At 34.1% G+C, this 25,320-nt stretch overlaps 3 protein-coding genes and 1 long non-coding RNA gene across 6 annotated transcripts in view; 3 read left to right on the forward strand and 1 right to left on the reverse strand.

Annotated features, from left to right (window-relative positions):
* LOC147076097 (uncharacterized) overlaps window positions 1–25,320 on the forward strand; it is an 833,775-nt gene that overhangs the window by 548,101 nt on the left and 260,354 nt on the right. The window lies entirely within an intron of this gene.
* Window positions 3,028–8,415, forward strand: LOC147076114 (uncharacterized). Its single transcript, XM_085941508.1, has 4 exons — window positions 3,028–3,236; window positions 3,579–3,710; window positions 5,576–5,728; window positions 7,365–8,415. Exons 1-4 carry the CDS (start codon window positions 3,090–3,092, stop codon window positions 7,455–7,457), a joined length of 525 nt encoding a protein of 174 aa, XP_085797634.1. The 5' UTR covers window positions 3,028–3,089; the 3' UTR covers window positions 7,458–8,415.
* Window positions 9,812–18,917, reverse strand: LOC147076115 (uncharacterized). The gene is made up of 4 exons (XM_085941574.1): window positions 18,656–18,917; window positions 16,268–16,384; window positions 15,052–15,288; window positions 9,812–9,880 (listed from the first exon to the last, which is right to left on the reverse strand). The coding sequence occupies exons 1-4, from the start codon at window positions 18,800–18,802 to the stop codon at window positions 9,812–9,814; spliced, it is 570 nt and encodes a 189-aa protein (XP_085797700.1). The 5' UTR covers window positions 18,803–18,917.
* Window positions 21,922–24,535, forward strand: LOC147076116 (uncharacterized). Its single transcript, XR_015069559.1, has 3 exons — window positions 21,922–22,068; window positions 22,948–23,085; window positions 23,396–24,535. It is a non-coding gene; the product is annotated as an uncharacterized LOC147076116 (long non-coding RNA).

The raw sequence follows: 25,320 nt of genomic DNA on the forward strand, positions 1-25,320 counted from the left end.
CCTGGGTCACTTATACAATAAGGAAGGTCTTTCATATAACACTATTCTTGTACATAAGTCAGCCATAGCTACCTTTTGCAAACCTATGATCAGTAAAGACATCAGCAGTAACATAGTTGTGCGTCATATGTTAAAAGCCATATCCACCCGCAAGACTAGACCTACAAAACCACCGATTTGGGATCCTAGAATAATCGTGGACTACCTCAAGAAAACAACACCACTAGTATACAACCTATATGAGGTTTCACGCAGAACAGCTATACTATTATTACTCGCATCGGGACGACGGGTTCATGACCTTACCCTACTCAGTATAGCGGATAATGGCCTAGTCGATAATGGCGACCATATAATTCTATGGCCAGTGTTTGGTTCCAAGACGGACACATCAAGGCACCGCCAATCTGGATGGAAATTAAGCGCTTCCAGTTGCCAAAACATCGATCCAGTTTTTTGGCTACGAAAACTTATCTGCGTTTCCAATGAGAGAAGAGAAGAGGGTGGTAATATTCCGGCATTATTTATCTCGTCAAGAGGCCCCCCAAAACCTGCGACTCGAGCAGTCATTGGAAATTGGGTGAAGTCAGTACTCGCTGATGCAGGGGTACAGGAATCACCAGGCAGTACTCGATCAGCAGTCACCTCTCTAAATTGGTTAGAGAACTACCCCATAGATGACATCCTGCAGAGAGGTAATTGGCGCCAAGAAGCTACTTTTAAGACATTTTACCAGAGACCGATAGACACACAGACTTCTACAGCGGGGGAACAAAATATGTTGACCTCTCTATTCAGCCCGGTACACTGAGCCTAAAAGCAAGGAGATGTTATACCTAATTCTCATGTTAGGTTCATCCACCTTATCTTGCAGGATCTATCTTGCTTTACCAGGTGATAACAAACAGATATCTCAAGGGACTTCAGAGTCAATAGCGAATAATGAAAGGAGTTTTACTTACCATTAAAACTCTTATTATTCTTGTTGACTCTGAAGTCCAGAGAACACCTACCTGGTTTCCTTGAGACATATCAAATTGAATACCAAAGACAAAACACGCCACGATACAAGCGTCAGTCCTGCCAGCCGGTAAAAAACAAGATGAACAACCAGAGAGGTAAACAATCGAGAAGAAAAGGGGTAAAAAGGGGCCAGCGCAGAAGAAGTGCTCGTCCGTGGTGGTTAGGCGGGCGCGGGGCGGCGGCGGGGCGGGCAACTCAAACGTATGAACACGTCTCGACGTGTCCGTAGACAATGCGCGGGGACGGGTGTTCGCGCGTGTTGTTTTGGCGCGTCTAGCTCAACGCAGGCAAGATCGTACATGCGGCGGGCTCTTCCCATACTGCGCGCATAGAGGTGTCCGCACTGAATGGACGGGCACCGACGCGGGAAACGAGCGAGTTGCGGGTGTCTCAAACCATCATGAGCTTACCGCGTGCGTCTGGTGTATTTATGGTATTATTTTCACAAAGCATAGATAGTGCGAAGTGATGTAAAGTAGGTATACGTTTTATAACGTTGCACTTTTCACTACACTGATACGCCTCTTTGCCTTATTACGTCGCATAAAATTATATCAAATATATATAAAAATTATATATTCACTTGTATTAATATAATATGTAGTTCTAAATAAATATATATTATGTAAAAATAATATCTTTAAATTTCAATAATTCTTAACGCACATATAATATTGTATACTTATTTTACTTATAGTTATAAAGGTAGGTACATAAAAAAATGTTTTTTTTTGTCTATAATTATTCAATATTCTTTCTCATTTATCTCTTTATCTAATTTCTCTGTATTTAAATTTTAATATGATTAACTATAATTATTATAATTTATATGGAAACTTTGCTTGTTGCAATATCTTTTTCTAGTCTATTTTATACATATTTGTAGTCTATGTAACTGTTTGTTTTCCTTAATAAAAAAATATAAACATAATAAAAATAAAATATATTAAGTAGGTACATCATTTCCATCCTAGAGCCGAGGTGCAAAGTTATGAAGCGTACATTCTTCACCTACATTCACACCATATGAACCGAAAAGTCTTTTTTAAACTTTAACTTACATATTATCCAATATATAATCAAATTATAAAATCGACCAAGGGTACTTGATGGAATTTGAATTTAAATTCATAAATATAAATTTACCAAATAAACAGGAATTAACTGTATCAGATGACATTGTATATTCACCATTGGTGGTGTTTGAAGATGCCAAAAGGCGATAGTCGGATCGCAAAAAATTACTCAAAAAGAATAGATAAAAACTTAGATCAATTAGAATATACCTAATCAAATATTTTCTCATGTTACTCTTTTTCGAAAAACTTGTCTGGTTGTTCCCGCAGTTTCTTGTATAAGTTATAAAATTCTTCTGCTAAATTAGTGCTTTCCATATTGATTTCATTGGCCCCATATTTTGGTGCAAAGTTTTGCCATTTCAAATAGGAGTTTTCCAGTAAAAACTTTTCTGTGTTTATGGTTTCCTATCCCTGATTTGACGCTGAACACGACTGGACGCGCGCGGGCTACTACGGACACTCTACCCGTGCCCGTCCCCGCGCCAATTCCGCGTCGAAGACGCCCCATGACTACGGCCAAGCGCGAACACAAGGCAAAAATACGATCAACATCTCAAGGGACTTCAGAGTCAACAAGAATAATAAGAGTTTTAATGGTAGGTAAAACTCCTTTCATTATCTATGATGTAGTTGTAGGTAGGTAATGATTTTTTTATAATTACATCAACAGCATTCAGACCTACAAACTTATCTGAAAAATGGGATGGGAGAGACATTGTCAAAACAACCCAACCAAGACTCGTAACTGGGCAAAATCTGACATTCGAATGGAATTATTTTCAGAGAGGCGTCCTATTAATTGTTTGTAGTTCCATTTTTGGCCATTCTATAGATAAGTACGTACGTCTGTAAAATTGTCGCAGTGACAGTGCAGACGTTTTGTCTATGGCCGAGAGATGAATTAACTTTAGTCAACTGTCTATTGTCACGTCTGTCAATCTACTGACCGAGACTTGTGACATTTTTGCGTCAATTAAACTTCGTAAAATGGATATAAAACGTGAACTAGATGCTTTTGAAGATGATGCGGAAGTGCAGCAATGGGTCGATGTGCCAATAATCCATCCAAACAATCCGCTTACAAACATTTGTATTAAGCAAGAGAATGCTTTCGATGCCAACAGTACTATTGAGGTTAGGCTTTCCAAACTTATTAATCATTCTAAGTTGAAGTGGTTTCTTACTGATGCAAATAAAACAGTTGCGTGATATATTGGACTTTACTAACTGAAACATGCAATAATACTTATACACCATTGTGTTGACTCTTAAGTACCTAATAGCGATTGTTTGACCAAGTACCTAGGTACGTATAGGTTCTGCTTCTCTATGACTGCAGGCAAACCACTCTCATTCATCTGAAGACAGTCGTAGCTAGACAGTATGTCACGTATACAGAGACCGCTTGTTTGTCTCATCGCATAATAATATAGGTGTAAACACGTATTATAAAATACCTTCTGTCTTGTGTTTCAGAGCCCTGTAACCAGCCTTGCCAATCTTAAAATTGAGATTGATCCTCTCCGAGTTGATTTCAAAGAAGAATTTGTTGAAGACAGTGATCCGACACCTGGCTGCTCATATTCAAAATGCGAGCCGACAAATCAGGTGCTTACATACTTATACAATATCGTGTAATATACATACATCGTGCTTGTAAGTGAACATGCCTTCGTGGTTCCGTTATTATTATACCATTGAATTCAAAGTGTATTTTGTAAGAATATGTTTTATATAAATTTGTCGTAACGAACAAAACGGTACATAATATATCACATGTTTAGATTTCAGCTCCTTCGGTGCTTTGTTTTCGGATAGTAGATTTCAAAAAAGTTATTTACTATATTTGGTATTATATTAATGACATTAATTAAGTGCGTCTCATAAATATGTTGCATATTAATCCCGGTGTTGTGCGTATCTACAGCGATGTTATGTTCTACATATTTATTATTTAGGAGCAATGTTTAATGTCAGGTATTTGGTATTATTGTTTAATGTGCGGAATGTACCGAATTACGAAATAGTCTGGTCCTGTGTTCATTACGAAAGTACCTACCGAAATATTTGATATGATCGTTCAAGTAAAATTTATTATTGAGTGTCCCGAGATTTTCACTTAGGCAGGTACTGTTATACCCCCGAATAGTCCCCATTTGGGGATGTCTCCTCTGGGGGTCTAATAATGTTTGAACCATCATTGAGCTGACTAATAGTAAGGGTTGATTTCGAGGAAAAATAAATGATAACTAGTAGTAAAACCGGCGATTCTGTACTTTGTTTGAGCGTCAAAATTTAATAAAACAGCAACGTCGCAATCTTGTCCATCACTATGAGCGTAAAACTATCGCTAAAAGCGATGGGAGAATGCAGACAGCGCTAAATTATTGCAGCAGAGAGATCGAAAAGCAAACAAGCTTGGCGTGTATGCGCAGAAGAGGAGAAGGTTGATCAGCCATTTTGAAAACACAAAGAAAATCTTTTTATCATCGTAAGAGAAATGAGCGTAATTGACGCGCTCCGCAAATAAATTTATTCAAATTTAGTAATCATAGCTGTAAGATTTAAAATAAATATCGCCGTTTTCCATCATCATTCCGGTGTTATTTCTTCACTCCAGAGTCCCAAAATATGACAGACGATAATCAAAATACCGCCATGAAGAAAAAATCCATGTCACTTGCCTCCATTTGGTGGGAGATGACAGTACCCACATAAGTGTGAGGCAGAATTCAAGCCAAGTTTTTTTCTAGATATGAGTGTGTGTGTGCTGTGTGTCGCCGTGCGTTACAGACAGATGAATCAAGACAAATATAGGCGGCTCTCGTGGTGCAGTGGGTAAGGCGCTGGCCATCCGAGAGTTCTGGGTTCGATTCCCGGTCATGACAAAAACATTTATGTGTTTTTCTCAAAGCCTGGGTATTTGTGATTGTTCAAAATTACTAACAACCACCTTGTACGAAAAAGCAAGGATATGGTTATTAATAATTAAAAAAAAAAAAAAAAAAATGTATTTGAAAATGTCTCCAAATATAAATGAACCTCAAAGTGTTATGAGTTGTATTGTGGGGTACATTTACAAACTAAAATAAGCGCATGTAATGGTACGTCGAGTGGCAAAAATTAGCATAGTCGATAAACTTACCTACATATTTTAACCGTGTAAGGATTATACTAATTTATTTTTAATGACTAAGCTATCACAGATTTCGCTTGGTCCATTTCTTTCTTGACTAAATTTATGGTAGCTATGCTTGTTTTTGTTGATTTTTATAACACAAGTATTTAATTGTCGAAACCAATCGTTTTATTTTTTACATATCTATTGAGGTGTAACTTTTAAATAGAAGGCAACAATCTTTTGATCCACTATCACACTTCATTACACACACAACTTTTTGGTTCACCATATTATCTCTTCATAAGAAGACACTTATTTGCTTTTATATTTATAAAATCAATGTATTTTTTAGATCGCTTCAAAATACCCTACCTATTTAAAACCTGAGATTGATTTCGAGCGGGTTGACTCAGAAAATGAGATTGTTCAAGACGATGTAGAGCACAGGAATAAAGGCGACCCGCAACCTAGTTGCTCTTATTCCGAATGCAACCCAGGAAAACAGGTATATTACAATCTAGTTATTTAACACAATCTACTAATACTGATATAACTATATATATTATACACATTTTCATTAAAATTCAATCCTCTCAGAATGTCAAGATTCCTACATAATATCATAAAGATGTTTCATTCTTTGAATATTATTCTCTTATATAGATGTAAGCAAAGCAATGATGAGAACCCGCAACTTAGTTGCTCTTATTCCGAATGCAACACAAAAAATCAGGTATCTACCTACATTCAAGTATAATGGTATTACAACTGAAATAAATGAATACGTGAAAGTGCGCAATAGGGCAACGGTTCGACTCCCTAGTGACCTTAAATTCTAACGGTTTCACTATGTTTTAGGTGGAACTTGCTTACTTTATTGAAGTTTCCATTTAGTAGTTCCTTATTTATTTGCTCTGATGCTCCAGATATTCCTCCTGATATCAACCTGATTCCTATTGGTCAGTTCTCAAATAAAATACATAAATATGTCAATGCTTGGCGTAAGTGATATTATTAATTGTTTTGTAATATGAATGTAATGTATATCTAACGATTCACACTTAAGACTATTACTTATGTATAGTATAAACATATATTTTCTAAGGGTAGATTTTCAATCTAGAAGCGTATAACTGTAAATGGAAATATACCTAACGCACTTTAAACAATTCACCACTACTAGTTCACAGAAAATAGTCGAATGCTGATAATATAAATTGCATCCCTTGATATCCATCTGTTGTTTATCACGTTGATGTTTCACTATTCAAGAATGAAAACAATAGTAGCTGAGTAAAATTTTTATAAAAACAAGTTAAATTGCGTGATTTCTTTCGCGTTTGTTTGCCATGTGGCTACTAGCTACACTGTTTCTGATATAAGCTTCACCCGTTACACTTACCATGAAACATTAAAACAATTTCCGTTTGTAATATCAAATTTGTTGACTATATGAACGGTAAAAGCCTGTACACGTGGAACATCGCTCTCTTGCTATGTTATACCTAAATCGATAGTAGGATGTGCCTCAAGAAATATTCATTTTTTTTCAAACATAGTTGTAACTCAATTTTTTTCCAGAACCCTAACCCACCGCTAAATTGAATAATTATTTTCAAGAAGAATATGTTTCTGACATAAAATCCCAAAGCAAACAGCCTGGTTACTCTTATTATGAATGCATGACAGTCAATCAATCACCTACACAATATTCTATAAATTTTAAACAATACGGCAGTTTGACGTGCACTCACGAAGGATTACAAGCTGCTGCCAATATTAAATAAGTAGGTCGTTAGCGAATATTTTTGCTAGGATCAGATATCTCTGGTTAAGTGAATACATGTAGCCGGGTTCTGTATTGGTGTAATCTTTAGGCTCTACGCGTACCTTAGAAATCATAATATACACATGAATACAGTTATGGGAACATAAGCAATCGTCTGAAAAATATATATTAAATTAACATGAGTTTTCATTTGAAATAAACAATTACTTATCAACATATGGGTTATGTTTCCTCTAAATTCTATCTTGTATGCACACTCTACAAGTATTTGATTTTTTAAATATTATTCTCTAATATTGGTACCTATGTCGTTTGTCTTCTTATTAATATGCGATACTCTACGTTATTTTAGATTTTAGTTGAGTCCTGCAACCACTGCCACGCCTTATTTCTCCACTTTCGGATTGTCAGAGAATGTCTTAGAAGTACAAGAGCCATACGATGAAATGCAGATTGACTGTCAAGGCATTACAAAAGGATTGGGTGTATATGAAACTAATATAGTCAGCGGCACTGCTAAACGTAAGCATATACAATCTAACGTCAGAGTAATTTAGAAATTACACAAAATGCCTCATTCTGGCGAAAAGCCATTTAAGTGTGACCAATGTGATTACACTTGTATCCAATCTCTAAATTTGATAATCCACAAAATGACTCATTCTGGTGAAAAGCCTTTTAAATGTGACCAGTGCAATTACTCATCTATTAAATCTGTTCACATAAAATTGCACAAAATGATTCATTCTGGCGAAAAGCCATTTAAATGTGGCCAATGTAACTACCAATCTCAAAAATCTAATAACATGAAACTACACAAAATGACTCATTCCAGTAAACAGCCATTTCAATGTGAGCAATGTGAGTACTCATGTATTACACCCGATTCAATGACAATGCACAAAATGACTCACTCGAGTGAAAAGCCATTTAAATGTGATCAGTGTAAATACTCTTCTATAACATCTCGTGATATGAATAGACATAAAATGACGCATTGTGTTGAAAAGCCATTTAAATGTGACCAATGTAATTACTCTTGTATAACATCTAGTAATATCAAAATACACAAAATGACTCATTCGGGTGAAAAGCCATTTAATTGTGACCAATGTAAGTACTGTTGTATACAATCTAGCGATATGAAAAAACACAAATTGACACATTCTGGTGAAAACCCATTTAAATGTGACCAATGTGACTACTCATGTAAACAATCTAGCAGTATGAAATTTCACCAAATGACTCATTCAGGTGAAAAGCCATTTAATTGTGACCAATGTAATTACCGTTGCATCCAATCTAGCGATATGAAAAAACACAAAATGACACATTCTAGTGAAAAGCTGGTTAAATGTGACAAATTTAATTACTCTTCTGTAACATCTACCCACATGAAATTACATTTAGTGACTCATTCTAGTGAAAACCCTTTCAAATGAGATCATTGAGATTACTCTAGTATATTATATTCTGGTTGTTTGAGAAAACACAAAATTACTTATTACGGTGAAAAGCCTTTCAAATGTGACTTATGTAATTACTCGTGCAACTAATCTCGTAATATGAAATTACACAAAATGACTCATTCTGGTAGAAAGCCATTTAAATGTGACCAATTTAGTTCCTCTTCTATGACTTATAAGTCGATGAAATTACACTACATGACTAATTCTATTGAAAAGCCATTTAATCGTGATTACTGTTGTATCCAATCTTGCGATATGATAAAACACAAAATAACTCACTGCTTGAAAGGGGTTTAAATGTTAAATTAGTAGCTTCTCGTGTTTTACGTATGGTAACATGTAATCACTACAGAAAAACTTTAATGTAACTAGTGTAATTACACATAAATATCAACTGATAGGATGAAAGCAGACAAATTAACTTATATTGTCTCGTATAAGATATGATGACAATTTCATTTGGTTTTATAAAAAAAAGCATGGGCGTTTTTTATTTTATAGAAACTGTATTATTCATGTATATTAAAAAAAATGTTTAGAACTTTACCATATATCAGCCGAATGAGTCAATTTAAATTCTGTACGCACCATCAACAATGTTACACACAAAATTGTATTAATATGGGATTATTGATATTATCGGAATAGTGGTTATTTGAGTGCATTAAAATTACGCAAACTATGAGAATAAAGCAGTTTTATTTATAATTTGATGACGTGCATTATGCGTTAGAACATTACTTTTAGCTGCCTGTCTGCCTGACTATTTAATTATATTATAATAACTCCTCATTTGCAGTAAATTCTATACACAATGTAATGTGGTCTATAAACAAATTTTAATCTGTAATTTATAAATCATGAAAAAAGGTTGTAAACCACTGGCAGTGGCTGACCTATGCGTCTTTAAATGTCTGCCATGTATATATTTTTAATAAACTCAAATAATTTGAACATTATCAATCAAATCAGTTTCAAAAAATGATCTTATCAAATGTCATTACTTACATATTTCTGCGTATTATAATCTTTATTGTCATAAAATAATAATAATATATTATAATGTATATTGAAAATAATGATATAATGTAAAACGAATATACTTGTTTTCCCTATTTTAATAAATAATTAGATAAGAATATGTACCTATGTGTTTATGATTATTTTATAAAAAAAACTTTTTGTATTTGGTTTAGCCATTTATATTCCCATTCCATTCCTTGTTTCCTCACCCACCTCATAATCCCCAGTGTTATTGTCACCAGCGAATCGACGAGTAATTGCTGGTCATGAGAGACCGTATTGTAAAGAGAAAGGCAGTTACTACTAATCAGCCGACGAGAGCGGGCTTCTGACAGCTTACTGTGGCTAGTAATTCCATTGAAAACTCAAAACATATCTGAAAGATATTTGTTCAATCATACATACAAATCATTATCATTCATCAAGATCATAATCATCCATAAACTGTGAAACAAGTGCGCGAACAGGGTAACCCAAAACAACCAGTGAAGGTGTGTATGACCTGGGACCAGTGCCAGTGCGCGCCAGCCCTCATCTCATCAAATGTTCATGTTCATCACCCCTTCACCTATATCCGGAATTCCCAGCATCACCTTCCAAATAATACAGTCCAATTTTCGAAATGCACAACCAGTATGTAATAAATTGTATGTTTAAATTCAAAATTACCTACATAATTTGAAAACATTTCAATTGCCTAGACACAGTTTAGACAAAATTATATGGAGAAAAAAATACGATACCCGATGAGACTTGAATCTGTAGCTGCTGGATTCACGCCAGTATACTTTTCCAATTGAACTAAATTATGATGATTTAAACTAGTACTTTGACGATACCCCGGTCTTGGTGAAGATGCAAGGGCGTTAAATTCTCAACCGGCCCAGTCCCTAGACCAGATTGAGAACCCCTGCTTTAGGATAGCTCAGCGCGGGGTCGAAGAGGGTAGTTAAGTAAGATTTCTAAACGACACTAGTGAACACACCACAGCAATACTGTGATATAAAGGTTTAGAGACGCCTGCTCATATTAGGATAACGCCAGAATCTAAGGGATAGGGTAAGCCGCCCAGTGAATGCACACTTAAGGACTTTGGACAATTGTAAAATTTCTAAAAAAGTGTAGGTAGTCTTATAGTTTCTATAAAAAATATCGTACTCATCTATAACTTGTGTAGATTTAAATGAATATAATATATATAATGTGCTACACATCTCTGTTTGATAAAAAAATAATATATAAAGTAACACAGAAAGCCCAGTAATTGAACACAGAATCTAAAGAATGAACCTGAAAAAAACCAGTAAATGAACTAAGCATATTAAACAATTTAAGCATTTATTATTTTGCAATTATAACAATATGTAAGTATAATAAGCTGTGTATAGCTATGTGATTATTAATTTTATGGCATTGAAGATGATTTATCTTAAAAAATAGGAAAATTTTGAAATTTTGTTTAACATTAATGTTGCTCATTTATCTGCCGCCACATCAAAAAACTGTTATTGTACTGTAAATATTCCTGTTTGTGAAGTAATCATAGATAAAAAAGTTGAGGTTTTCAACTATAATACATTAATAAATTATTTGGTCCATTCATTAGATTAAAAATGCTAGTTAATGAATTGGTACCGTAGTATTCAAGAAAAGTGTTCAAATACTAGCTAGGTATAAGCTTCCTAAAACATTTATATACAGAAATATCGACATTACAACTATATATTATAATCATTACAGGGTATAATAATAAATAAATGAATTATGACTAATCTAAAGAATAAACACACCGTTTATTAATTGGATTAACCTCCATTAGAAAGACAACTTAATGAAGACTCATATTTAACGTTACGGCACAAAAAAACATACAAATAAAAGGATATCTTACCTTTATAATCTTCAGTTACTTCAGCAAAATCAATAATTGGGTAATATATGCAGGGAAAAGGGGTAAAAAGTCACAATTAAAATTTCGGACTACGCACACTCCTTAGTAAAGCTAGGAACAAAACTTCATGACCAAAAAAGTTGACCGAATATCTGGCAACTGACGCAGGAGAGGGTTTCTAAAGTTGTTTTCATATGGATTTAACTGTTCCCAACGTAAAAAAAAGTGCCCTCTTCAGAAAAAGATCACCCAATTCTTATGATTTTAAATAATCGAGTTTTCTTCATTCACTGGGGGACGTTTATTCACTGGGTAGCTTACCCTATATTGTTTATTTTATTTAAAATTATTTCACGGTTGCTACATGGAACGTTAAAGAACAGCTGGTGGTCTGAATTCAAGGTCACCGAGTTTAGGAGCCGTATTGTAGCTCTCGTAATATGGATCGCGGATCTATTTCAATTAAAAGTTTTCGTAGTTTTGTTTAATTATTCTTTAATAAAATAATTTTTATAATTAATTTTTATTAGATGTCTTATCACTAGTATTTTATTTTACAAATAAATTGAAAATATTTATTCATATAAACTCATTTTAGTTACTTAATTTTATTCTACATAACTATTTATATTTATTTAAATTTATTACACACGTCACACAAATTCATGAGATGAGAATCACTGTCCTCCTAGATTTAGGACTACTGATTTGAGTACCTAAGTCCTCGATGAGGTATTGGAAACCAACTTTCATGCGCGGTTGATGATGAGTGATGTCATCGTAAGATGATGCAATTGTTTACATCGAACGCGGGATAATCGACAATTACGATATCTTTACACCTTAAATGCTTCTCGAACTCTAATCGTGGCAAGGGCTTTCTCATGGAAAACAAATAGATACATTGAATGCACCACTATTTACGCTGTTAGATCTCGACTTTTCTTCCCGGGTGAATATTTTCAACTTCTTTCCCGCGGAGGAATCGATACGACCTGCCCCTGCGGATTAATTTTTCCCACTTTTTTATTAAACATTTTAACTCAGTAACCTGGACACTGTCGGAAAAATGACAACATTTCTGGCGAATCATATTCCAGTTAAAGTTTACATTAAATTTACGTTTCTTTATATACTAGCCGCCCATTGATCGGAAATGTATTCACATTCAGTCAATCGTATGCTATACAAATGTTATCATTTTTATTCAATTTTACATTGCTCAAAAGTAGATCGAACACGTTATCGATTTTATTTTCTTACGAAATAATCAGAGCTTATTTCATATTATAATCCTTTACCTACTCATGAATTCTTGTGCGTATATTTATTTTTGCAAAAATTAGCAGCATTAAACAGCAGAATATACTCCAGCACCTGGGCAGTTTACAATAGTATCGGGTTGGTTGAGAAGTTGCTGGTGATAAACATTTATTAGAGTCTGTGGGACTATTCGAAAAAATAGAGGTCTTCAACTTGAGTTCAGTCTTTGAACGGAAGGGCGAGTCGGTTATCTGTATAAAAGTAGATCTTACATTTTTGGAGAGATAAGCGCATAGTGAGGATGATATCATCTGTCCATTCCAGCGACATGATAGATTTGGGCCTCATTACAGAAATAAGTATGTAACGAATCCCGAATCTGTTGTTACTTGATTACTGTCATTTGGTAACGATGTCTTGTCTTCTCCGGCTCCGAGGCGTAATGCGATGCTGGATTCGCCTGTCAGATTATCTGGAGATATATCTGGACATACCTTACAGACGATTCCAGCAACACAGAAGAAGGCATACCCGTCAAGGGTATGTAAGGAATGTGCCAAGATGACGAAGAAAGGCGAGACTCGGTACACGAGCGAAGAGTGTGGTGTTCCTCTGCACAAAGTAGGTTGTTGACAAAAATATTACACTCTTTGAAATTATTAAACTGTTTTCTATTGTTCTTGAGAGTTTCATTTAAATATTCCCATAAATAACGCAATAAACTAAGATTACTATATATTCTATAAAAAAAAAATTCACTCAAATTTGTCCGGGAATAAGACTAGATTTATTAAAACCTGCCAGGGTTAAAAATATTAAGGAAAAAAATGTAGTCACGCCCAAATTATCTTAGTACGGCCTAAGAAATGCTTTGTATGGAGGAAGCCGTAAGTACATTTTTTGTACGAAAAATAACAAATCAAATTTTCAAGGTATGTGAACAAAATTTTAAACCAAAATTAAGTATTATAGGCAAATAAAATAAACAAAAAGTTCCCCACTATTAGCAGGAAAAGTAAAATATTATGAAAGCTCAGATTTCCACTTGCCTAAAATGCAGATACGGCATCTGTGCTTAATAGGGCAGTATACCAAACAATTGAAGTGAGACGCGAAAGAAACAATGGTTTTTACTGTGTCTTTACATTCAATTAAAATTTAATAATTAATCAATAAACATTGGCTCAAATTTATTAGGATCAGAAACCTAAGCCGTGTCAGCGTATTGATCAGCGATATTAAATAATTGACCGAAATTATGAATTCCTTCATATCCATTTCCCGTATAGTCAGACTGTGTCCAATTATTGCAGACTTGCAAAAAATAGCTGACTCAATTGTAATAGTTATTTACTAAATATTCTGTTCAAGATATTATTTCGATTGTGAGTATGTCGATAAATAGCGGATCACAATTAATTGCGAATTCCACTCGATTATAACTTCCTGGGCTGTCAGCATCTAAATTTCTGTATCGCTCAACATCTTATCTCCAGAGCCTCGGACCTCGGAACATTATCATAACTCTCGTAACATAACTCGAACACCGAGTGTTTAAGCCGCAATAAAAAATTGCTCCTACATCCATCGAAGCAATCACCAAATCTCGACTACTCTAAATACCTGGACATCTCACTACAACGGTCTTATGCTTTTACAATGAGACCGCCAAAAAAAATATTTATTTCGAAAATTAGAATGTTTTTTAAATGACAACAAATCTAAATGAATATTTTTAAACACTTATCTTAAATGTTTTTATTTAAAAAGTGTGACGCGACTTATATGTCTGCATTCGAATTAATATTCGCCGCACTCAAAGGGTTTTCAGTGATATGAATTTTCTTATGTTTCTTTAAGCTACTGGAATCTTTACATGCGTAAGCACACACGTCACACTTAAAAGGTCTTTCGCTACAATGAACCAAAAAATTATGTCTCTTTAAACTGCGTGGGTCTTTACTTCTGTAATCACACAAATTACACAAATAGGGCTTTTCGCCAGTGTGTACCAATTTATGTCTTTTTAAGTTAGCGGAGTGGCTGCATTTAAAATCACACAAATCGCATTTGTAGGGGGTTTCTCCAGTATGAACTCTTATATGTCTCTTGAGAATCCCTGACTCTTTACATTTGAAGTCGCATAGGCTACAGTGAAAAGGTTTCTCGTCACTATGTACCATCATATGGTACTTTAAGGCAGTTGAATTTTTACATTTGTAATCACACAAAGAACACTGGAATGGCGTTATTTCACTATGAATAATTAGGTGTCTCTTCAAGTCTGTTGAGTCACCAAACTTGCAATCACACAAATTGCACTCAAAAGGTTTTTCACCACTATGAATCGCGATATGTCTTTTTAAGTCGGCGAGGTATTTTGTTTTATATACACATGTTCCGCATTTGAAAGGTTTCCCTGTACTGTGAACCATTTTATGCTGCTTTAAATTACTTAAATCTATACATTTGTAATCACAAAAAGTGCATATCAACCGTTTCTCTCGAGTATGAACCATTCTATGTCTGTTCAAATGAGACACATTTTTTGTTTTATAATTGCACTCATTGCAAAAGTATCGCTCATTAGTTGAATCAGCTGCTTTCTCTTGTTCCAAAACAAGTGGCATCTGTGGAAAAATGTACATAATTATATTGATATTATGTTGAAACGTCTTACAATGAAGAAAGTCCTAGGAATCCCAGGAATATCTGAGAATCCTATGAAGAGAATCCGATGAAGGGTGTTTACACAATAAAATGACACATAAAATCCATAATTGATGGCCTTATGAAGTGAACACATTACCACCACGTTACTTGCTTTTACGTGATGTCATGCTGATACATTTAGTGTATGGCTGAATGTATGAATGATCATTATCTCAATAAATCCAAGTATGGTAAGTACATTTTTAATTAATTTATAAGCGTTCGTCAAAATTGCTTGCGATAATGTATGCATAGATAAACAGAACACAACCAGCAGACTATTAGATAATATTTATGTACACACCAGTCATAGATAATAAATAAACTATCAGACAATCCATATATTAACCAATGAAAACATAGGGCACCCAGTTTTGACATACGTCGAAAATGTGTAGCCCTGTAGAAAATAAAAAAAGACAATCACTGACTCATGCGTTTGATGAAGAAGCGTACTTAGAAGTGAGGTCACATCATTGTTGTTCTGGCCATTTCGTCAAATTTTGGTAACTGACTGTGTTTGTTTTTGGTTCAAAATGTGCTATGAGATGGAAGCATCAGTCTGATAACTTTTTAAATAAATACCAAGAAAAATTACATCGAAAACTTTTCCCCGTAGCTCGAGTTTATTGTGACAGCACGTAACGTGATGGTAATGTGTTCATCCCACTAGAGGGAAGAAGCTCGGATGAATTTTTGCCTGCCGTATCTACAAATAATATTAATTATTACAGCTGGTCTGATTTCAGTAACATGGTTCTTTCTTTAAGGGCAAAAGAGGGTCTTTGAATATACCTCGAATTATTTTTATGTAGGGAATATTGTAAACCACGTCTCTCAATTATTAATGATACTTATAAATAAACTACACGTTCAAAAAATTGTCAATGTACCAACTTGATATGAACATCCGGGTAGTGAATCTTCTAATGAAGAAATTGTGCCTTCAACAAACTCGCTCTTGAAACTATGCTGTTGAAAATCAGTTTCCGATTTTTCATTTAACTGGCCGTCCTGAAAAAAAACAATACCAAAATTGAACATACATAATTTTGAAAACACTTCTGGGAAAATATTTTATAACTAATAGAAATATTTTTTTTTGAAAGAAGTAAGATACCCCGCAGGAATCAAACCTGCATCTCTCGGGTATCGCGTCCACGCACATCGACCACATTGCTAAAGGAGTCATACTTAATTATGAGAAATTAAGACCAATCGCTATTAATACTGAGTCATTTGATATATCATAATTTTTATACTGAGATGAGCTTAGTTCTAAATTCGACATTAATAGTGCACACTTAACTTTGTTAGTCATACTTATTTGGTTTCTAATGGATTTGAGTTTTGTACTCTTCCGGGTTTCGCCTTTCGGCATCTTCAAGCACTATGTGCACTCACCGAAAGGTTAATACACACTAACAACGGATACAATTGATTCAAATAAATAAATACAACAAAGTAGGTAAAAACTTTATCAGCCACCTAAACTAGCGCGTAACGATAAGACGGCCAATCGATGTAATTAGCATGCTATTTAAATGTGATAATTAACAAGTAATTATTTACTCAGCAGTCAATGTGTTATTAATTCATCAAATTATGATTAGTTGAAGTGTTTGTAAAAAACCCTATCACTAATAAGTACTACAATCAATATGCGTATACATTGTCAAACCCTAATAGTAGATCCTTAAACAATAATCAATATAATACTACATCATGTTAGCATCGTCAATTATAGGAATTTAATAAAGTTAACTAATGATATATATTAATAATACCTTATGTCTTTAAAAAGTTATATGAGACAAATATTCTTACACGCTATTGAACTAAAAATACAATTTGCAGACGGTGTTGGTTAGTTTTTAAAATTCCACCGAACCCTGCCTAAATAAGCCATAATAATTTAGGTATGGTATGGATGCACACTTTTTCAGACATACTTATTGGTTTTCGTTTAATTAAGAATATATATTATATTGTAGATAGCGTTGGTTAGTTTTTTTTAATTCAATGGTACCCTGCTTAACAGTGACGTCCTGTGGGGGTAGGCAGATTGAGCGTTGCTTAGGGGCAGCAATTACTCGTAGGGCGGCAAATCAAGTAGAATCATTTGGTATATATAGAAATAACTACCTAAACTGAGTACTTAATAATGAAAATATATTTCCTTTCAAAAATTCAGCTCTTTGGTTGGAAAGAAAATGTTTTAATTAGCATTAAAGGTTTAACATTACTTTTAATTGTTGTTGGGTTCGCAATGTTTAGTTTACTTCTGGTGCCCTTCGACGTCATTGGTGACCATAAACGACACGAGCACGGAAAAAAATATTGTATAAAAAATGCCGCGGCATTACGGCGCCGCTCAGGGGCGGCATTCTATTTAGGGACGTCACTGCTGCTTAACAAAACCATAATCGATAAAAATATTCTTCTTTCTATAAAATTAAGTATGGTTTGATGGTATAATTTTAGATATTTTAGAGATAAACGAATATTTTTGAAATTATTTTTGAAAACTAATAAATACTATCTGCACATTGTAGTCTCCGTTCAATGAACTCTAATACGCCTGAGTGACAATGTTTAGTGTGAACTATTTGTGTGGAATCTTAACAGCCTACATCCACCCTTCGCCACTGTTAGGCAGGTACCTACCCAAAACCATAACAGTATGATGTCATTGGATTTGATAATATATTATCTACACTTGAAAAAATAACTCTAATACATTATTAACATACCTACAATACTTTGGTGCGAATAATGAAGATTGAAGATACATAATAATCAATACAACCAATCCATAGAAACCCGTCAACAAGAATTGACACGATAAAATATGAAAATGCTAGAATATTAGTACTTACCAAATAATGAATTATGGAGTAATATACGACTAGTTATTTCAAGTAGATAACTATGTGAGTACGCTTCGGTTTATAATGCCGTGAGTCCCAGTTCGAAGTCTCAGTATGCCAAATACACAATAATATTGTTTTTCAATTTGAATTTGATGTCAGAGTATGGACATAATTGATTGAACAAGTGGCTGCCATAGATTTCTCGGACAAATGAAAATCCGTTAATACAAATCTCCGCTCTGTGTAGACCAATAATAATATGGCCCTATTGGGATCGGATATTGTCAAAAGAAAAAGGGTTAATTTGACTTGGGAATCTTGGGATAGTCGTATATTTTCATAGCTAATTATTATAACACAAAGCTAATACATCAGTTAACATGACAGTAAGTACCTTGTTTAACAAACTAACCTCAAAATCGCAAATGGACACATCGGCAGTCTCTTCTTTGACATGAGTGCTGGATTCCGGAATGTTTGGTGGCAATATTGGCACTTCAAACCAACGATGTCCTTCCTCATCGGATTCGAATACGCCTGGCTCCTGTTTTACGTTCATTTTTACATGGGATATCAAATAAACGAGACAGTTACGAGGAACGTGTCCTGACTCCTGATAATAATAATATTATAGTTTGACAGCTAGGGTTAAGTGAAAATTATCAATACTTCAATTCGTTACATAGTATCAATACTTTTCAATTGCACTACCATAGTGAATTGAAGCAAATATCTTCTTGTCTATGCCTAGAATAAATAAAATTATCTTAAAGTAGTGTTAATAAAAATGATCAAAAGTCAATAATTATTTTATAATATTATGGTTGCTTTCGACTGCTCAGGTACGTAGATAAATAATTATTTACATTAATAAATTTGGTACCTACATAAATCTATCAATGAGCAAAAAACTCGTTTAAAATGTCTAAATCCGGACGAATTTTATGCTTCAATTACATTGAGCTACTTTACGCGCTGTTTGTTGGCGAATTTAAAAGCGGGCAATTTAGCTACTTCGTTTTTTACCGAGAGGTCGCTACCACGCTCTACTGCTCAGACGCAGTAGGCTCACACGCCAGTGTGTAGCGTCTAAAGTTGACCGGCTTTCAATTGTTATCAGTAAATTGTTTACAATCTGCTCGTTAGCTTGTTCGATGTTGACACTAGGCGACTTTACAGATAGATTGTAAATTCGCAAACAAGCAGCTCATAAAGTAGCTTAGAATGTCATTGACGCATTAATGACTCTGATGCGAACTAAATAATAAAATTTTCAAAAATTCAGCATTTTAGATCCAATCCCATAATTTTGGATATAAGTGGACTAGGAAAATTATAACGGGAAGGCGGTGTGAAGATGTACCATAGGAAGTTTAGTATTAAATTTAATTTTTATAATATTATTGCAAAAGTGGCAACACGGTTAACTATTTTTGTCTATTGTGAAATGAAATGTCATACGTCAAGTCACTCTGTTACGTCTGTGTGCCACGGTCAATTTGATGACCAATTGCATGCATAAAATGGATATCAAACGCGAACGAGAAGACAATGAACCTGTTGTAGAAGGGAAGCAATGGTTTGAGGTACCTGTGAATCATGGCCCAAACAGCCAGCTGCTTACCTACATAAAGCAAGAGGACACCGACGAGGCTGGATACACTTTTGAGGTTAGTTTTTCATAACGGGATTGTTGTATGTCGTATATTGTTTATTTTAAGATATGTGTCGTCAGACGTAATTAACAGTGTATGTATTTTGTGTAATTAAAACCGCGTGCAAATGCGACACAGCTCCGAGCGGCCCACGTAACCCGTATAAACCCAGTTAATTTTGCTGCTAACACAGTTTTGCTATAACTATGAGTTTTTAACACACCTAACATTGTTATTGATATCATTGCCCACAAACAAGACAATTATTTCCATAAAATAAAGTCATCTGCTGTAAATATGGGACTCCGGATAAACGAAACTAAAACAAAACACACCCCTGTTCTCAACAGTGGACAATTTACAATAAAGGGTTTATTATTAGCGATGACGATTTTGAATCTGGTTTTATTTGTTTTCCTAGGGTCCGTTGTCATAAACACTAATAACACAAACGACGAAATAAATAAATATATACTTTTTTTTAAATTAACATTGAGTATTCTTATTCTAGAGCAGTGTCTGCCAAACTGTGTGCTGCGAAAGAAGAAGCCCCAAAACTATTCATTTTAAATAAAGCTATTCAGTTTTTTTCTATTCAATCATTCCATTTTGTGAGACAAATTTTCATTCGTTTAAACACAAACTGTCAGTGTTTAGTTTAGTATATCACGGTCCATTTTGCTAATATAATATATACATAAGTATATAAATATTATAATATCATCTTCTGCATCAATAAAGTTAAACCAGTTTTTCAATAAAAAAAAACCTTTTTTGAAGTGTTAAGATGGACAAATTCTTATTGAAAAATAAAAAAATAAGAATGAGAGACAGTAAACAAGATGAAAACCAGAACAAAAATTCCATCCCATCAAAACAAATGGTTTTATATTATCTGGAAAAAAAACAACTCGGTTCCTTTTTGTATGATATGCTTATCAACACTCTCAAACTAAACTCTGCTTGATCGCTTTCCAGGTGTACATGCTTCCTCAAACAAATTTAAAATTTAGGCAGAAGTGCAGAGGACATTGTAACTCCTTTGTGCATCATTTTCCAAGTATTTTCCATCACTTGATTATCAAAATGTACCAGTGGGTCATCAATCCATTCGCAAGGTTTGATGGTACACACTTGACACTAACAAAGGAGGAAATTTTAATAGATCTAAAAAACGACCTTCCGCACAAATTCTCATTTTCTGAGCTAGCGTTATCAGCATTTTGGATATCGCTTTGGAGTCAATATCCTCGATTAGCTACATCAAATTAAACTCTGTTGCCGTTTTGATCGTCCTATTCTTGCGAATTTGTTTTTTCAGCGCTCATGGAAATGGAATCAAAAAAACGAGAGCGGTAATGGATGGTAGAAAAGGAGTTACGTGTTTGTTTATTTAATTTAGAACCTCGTTTTGACAGATTTTTTTCTAAAAATAAATTGCATGCTTCTCACTTATAAAATTAGTACCACTTCATATGTACATAAATAAATGTTGATAAAATATTAAATAAAAAAAAATGTAACCAATACTATGATCTCCTTTCTTCATATTAATTAGGTATATTTCGTTTTTAAGGCATTTTATTTGGTGTGCCGCGGAACAAATCCCATTTACCAGTGTGCCGTGAAGTAAAAAAGTTTGGTCGACACTGTTCTAGAGGTTAATCGCAATTGAATAGGCTGACATACTTATTAGGTATCCACAAGTTTCCTCCAATTATATTCATAATATTATTTTGTCTTATTTCAAATTAATTTATGCTAGTTATGAATAATTATATAAAATGACAATTCAAATATAATCGTAGATTACTACATATTATTTGCAATGTGCTTGTAGACATTATATTTGAAAATACTTTGGTTTTTATTGAAGTTTGGCGTTAGATAACGACAGACACACTATGTCCACATTGCAGAGTGTCAGAGCTGAGACCTCTCAAGTGTGTGGTCAAGCTTCACACGTGTTGTCGGTCTTATTAAAAATATTCTTGATTTTATAATATAATATTTTGTTTTTCAGAATAGTGTTTCAGACCCGGCTATAATACCATTGAAGTCAGACACTCAGCTAATTGACATTAAGACCGAGTCTTTGAAAGACGTTAAATCCCTATTCAATTATGAAGATCCACAACAGGGTTGTTCTTATTCGGAGCGAATGAATCGGGTAGGTACTTTTATTTTTAATATTGACAGAAATACTGTTCGTCCAAGTCTAAGAGATGGAATGAACTGACCTATCTGAACTGAATAATCAGTTATGCCAGTGACGAAAAAATCTTCGAAATCCAATTTCTTACTTTTGATCATGTCTGATCCTATCAGGATCATTATGAGCCTCCAAAAAGTTGACGTTTGTATTAATAGATTTTTTTACGAGAAATGGATGTTGCCACTTGCCCAACCTATTAGGTCCATACTCTGACTACAAATAGAAATGGAAAAATGTGTATTTCCTAGACCCAGGATTCGTACTTGAGACTCACGAACTTAGAGGCCGACGCTTAAACCGCTCGGCCATAGTAGGTCAATACTCTTTTTTTCTCTGTTTGTCTAGGTCTAGACAATGTTCTTTAAACAATGTATCACCACTTGCTAAAGTGATAAGAAACTGCTTAAGTCTAACCGTTGTATATCCCAATGATTTACCATCTGTCTTGATTCTACAACGTGAAGAAATGAAAGCCGATGTTTATGAATAAAAATAAAACGAACTGCTCTACCACTTTTGAATATCTCAGTACCTACGTAACATTTTTTTGCTATGCTTTTTACCTGCCATCGTTTTGGCCATTCTGAATCCCATGTAAAGTGGACGTACCCACCCCTCATTTGTCACCCTTTTCTTAGAACATGCAGTACTTTCACTTGAAGTGAACACATGAAGAGGCATGCGGTAACCGTGTGCGAAATGAAAGCCCGCAAATGATGTCCGCTATAGAATAATTTCGTACTAGAATTGCCAATACCGATAGTAGGCTGCATCCCTATCAAATAGCCGATTTGTTGTATTTTAAAATGTAGTTATAAATTATTGTTTTTTCAGAAAGCCACTAAACAATCTGATATGAATTTTCCGGGAGCTGATTTCAAAGAGGAGTGTGTTGAAGACACAATAAGCCAACGCATTCATGAGGATCCACAACCCGGTTGGTCTTATTCGGAATGCAATGCAGCAAATCAGGTAAATAATCTAATCTAAGCTAGGTACTCCGGATCTTATATATACATCAAACGTCTTCATTTCCATGTAACATTCGGCATTTTCTTCTCAAGCACCTGGTTGTATGGAATTTGGTGACGTAGGCATGGAAAATGCCTTTATATAAGAATACACTTCCGGTTTGCTATATCATACATAAACCAATAGTAAGGTGTGCCTCAACAAATATATACTTAATATTGTTTTTTTTATTTTAAAATCTATATATATATATATAACTCATTGTTATTCCCACAAACCTTGCACTATAATATACACCACTTTCTTTTAGTTAATTCCTGCAGCCACTACCTTGACATATTCCACTAGTCTCGGATTGTCACAGAGGATCTTAGAAGTACAGGAGCCATACGATGAAATACAGATTGACTCTCAAGACATTAAAAGAGAATTCGGCGTATGTGAAACGATTACTAATATAGTCATTCGCACTGCTAAACGTAAGGAAATACAATCTTACGCCACAGATCCCAAATTATTAGTGGCCGTAATAAAGTTAGAAAAAAAATCTTTTAATAACAAAAATTTTGTGTGCAGTTTTTGTTTTGACTTTTTTGCATCGTTATCTCTATTGAAGATTCACGAAACTTGTCATAAAAAAACAATAGCATGTAAATTGAAAAAATTCAAAAGCATTCGAGAATCAGTTAAGAATCTAAATATAATAAATCATTCTGATAAAAAGCCATTTAAATGCGACCAGTGTAATTACTCATGTTTTACATTCAGAATGGTGAAAATACACAAAATGACTCATTCTGGTAAAAAACCATTTAAATGTTACCAATTTAATCACTCATATAATATAAAATCTGGTGATATGTACATACATAAAATGACTCATTCTGGTGAAAAGCCATTTAAATGTGCCCAATGTGACTACTCATCTAAAACATTTAGTAAAATAAAAATACACACAATGATTCATTCTGGTGAAAAGCCATTTAAATGTGACCAATGCAATTACTCATGTATAGCATCTGGCTCAATGAAAAAACACAAAATGATTCATTCTGGTGAAAAGCGATTTAATTGTGAACGGTGTAATTACTCATGTGCAGCATCTGGCACAATGAAAAAACACAAACTAACTCATTCTGGTGAAAAGCCATTTAAATGTGACCAATGTGATTACTCTTGTATACAATCTCAAAATATGAAATTGCACAAAATGGCTCATTCTGGTGAAAAGCCTTTTAAATGTGACCAGTGCGATTACTCGTCTATTACATCTAGTATGATGAAATTACACAAAGTGACTCATTCTGTTGAAAAGCCATTTAAATGTGACCAATGTAATTACTCTTGTAAACAAGCTGGTGGTATGAAATCACACAAAATGACTCACTCTGGTGAAAAGCCATTTAAATGTCAACATTGTGATTATTCTTGCATACAATCTGGTCCAATGAAAAAACACAAAATGACTCATTCTGGTGAAAAGCTATTTAAATGTGACTAATGTAATTACTCTTGTCTTCAGTCTGGTTGTATGAAATTACACAAAATGATTCATTCTGGTGAAAAGCCGTTTAAATGTGTTATATGAGATTACTCACGTAGAACAGATTATAACTTGAAATTTTATAAAAAGACTCATTCAGTTTAAACGTCTTAAACGCTCAAGACCTCTTATTTAGTTCGTCACTACATCGCTTTCGAAACTATAAATAATATACCTCGTTTATCTTTGCCCATGCTTTTACCACCCCACAAATTTTTAAATAATCTCACATTTTTGATTCTTCTGTCATGTGTAGACTAAAGAAATCTGATAATTTGTGGATTTTCTATATACATGTTTAGTCTTTAGTTAGCAAGTAATAGCAAATAGCAAGCTATTGTGTGCCTTATTCACCTTTTCTTATCAGTATTGTTTGGCATTCATCATGTCGACTGCTCCCATAAAAACGCAATAAGTCTGAAATAACATTCTAACTTTTATTAGTTTTTTTATAATACTTGTATATTTATCCATAACCTGTAAAAAATCATTTCTCTTGCAATTTATTTTGATTGAAAAGTTTTCGATAACGTGCAATATTATATTGTCATCATAACATTTTTACGAAATTTGTGTTTACAGAAGTATCTCGATTAAAAAAATGACTGCGTTCTATTTTACGAATAAGAAAGTCTAAATACTTGCTGTGACAATATTTTACATAAATCTAATGAGACGGCATAGTTGTCATG

Source organism: Rhyacophila brunnea, unplaced genomic scaffold (assembly GCF_057557595.1).
Source record: "Rhyacophila brunnea isolate RB1 unplaced genomic scaffold, BYU_Rbru_1.0 scaffold_13, whole genome shotgun sequence".
Lineage (NCBI taxonomy): Eukaryota > Metazoa > Arthropoda > Insecta > Trichoptera > Rhyacophilidae > Rhyacophila > Rhyacophila brunnea.

Coding starts and splice junctions, on each gene's coding strand:
- LOC147076114 (XM_085941508.1), top strand. CDS start 3,090: ATGGATATAAAACGTGAACTAGATGCTTTTGAAGATGATGCGGAAGTG. Junction 3,711..5,575: donor AATGCGAGCCGACAAATCAG/GTGCTTACATAC, acceptor TGTATTTTTTAG/ATCGCTTCAAAATACCCTAC. Junction 5,729..7,364: donor AATGCAACCCAGGAAAACAG/GTATATTACAAT, acceptor ACGTTATTTTAG/ATTTTAGTTGAGTCCTGCAA.
- LOC147076115 (XM_085941574.1), bottom strand. CDS start 18,802: ATGAACGTAAAACAGGAGCCAGGCGTATTCGAATCCGATGAGGAAGGA. Junction 16,385..18,655: donor TGTCCATTTGCGATTTTGAG/GTTAGTTTGTTA, acceptor GTTTTTTTTCAG/GACGGCCAGTTAAATGAAAA. Junction 9,881..15,051: donor CTTTCAAATGCGGAACATGT/GTATATAAAACA, acceptor AATATCTTTCAG/ATATGTTTTGAGTTTTCAAT.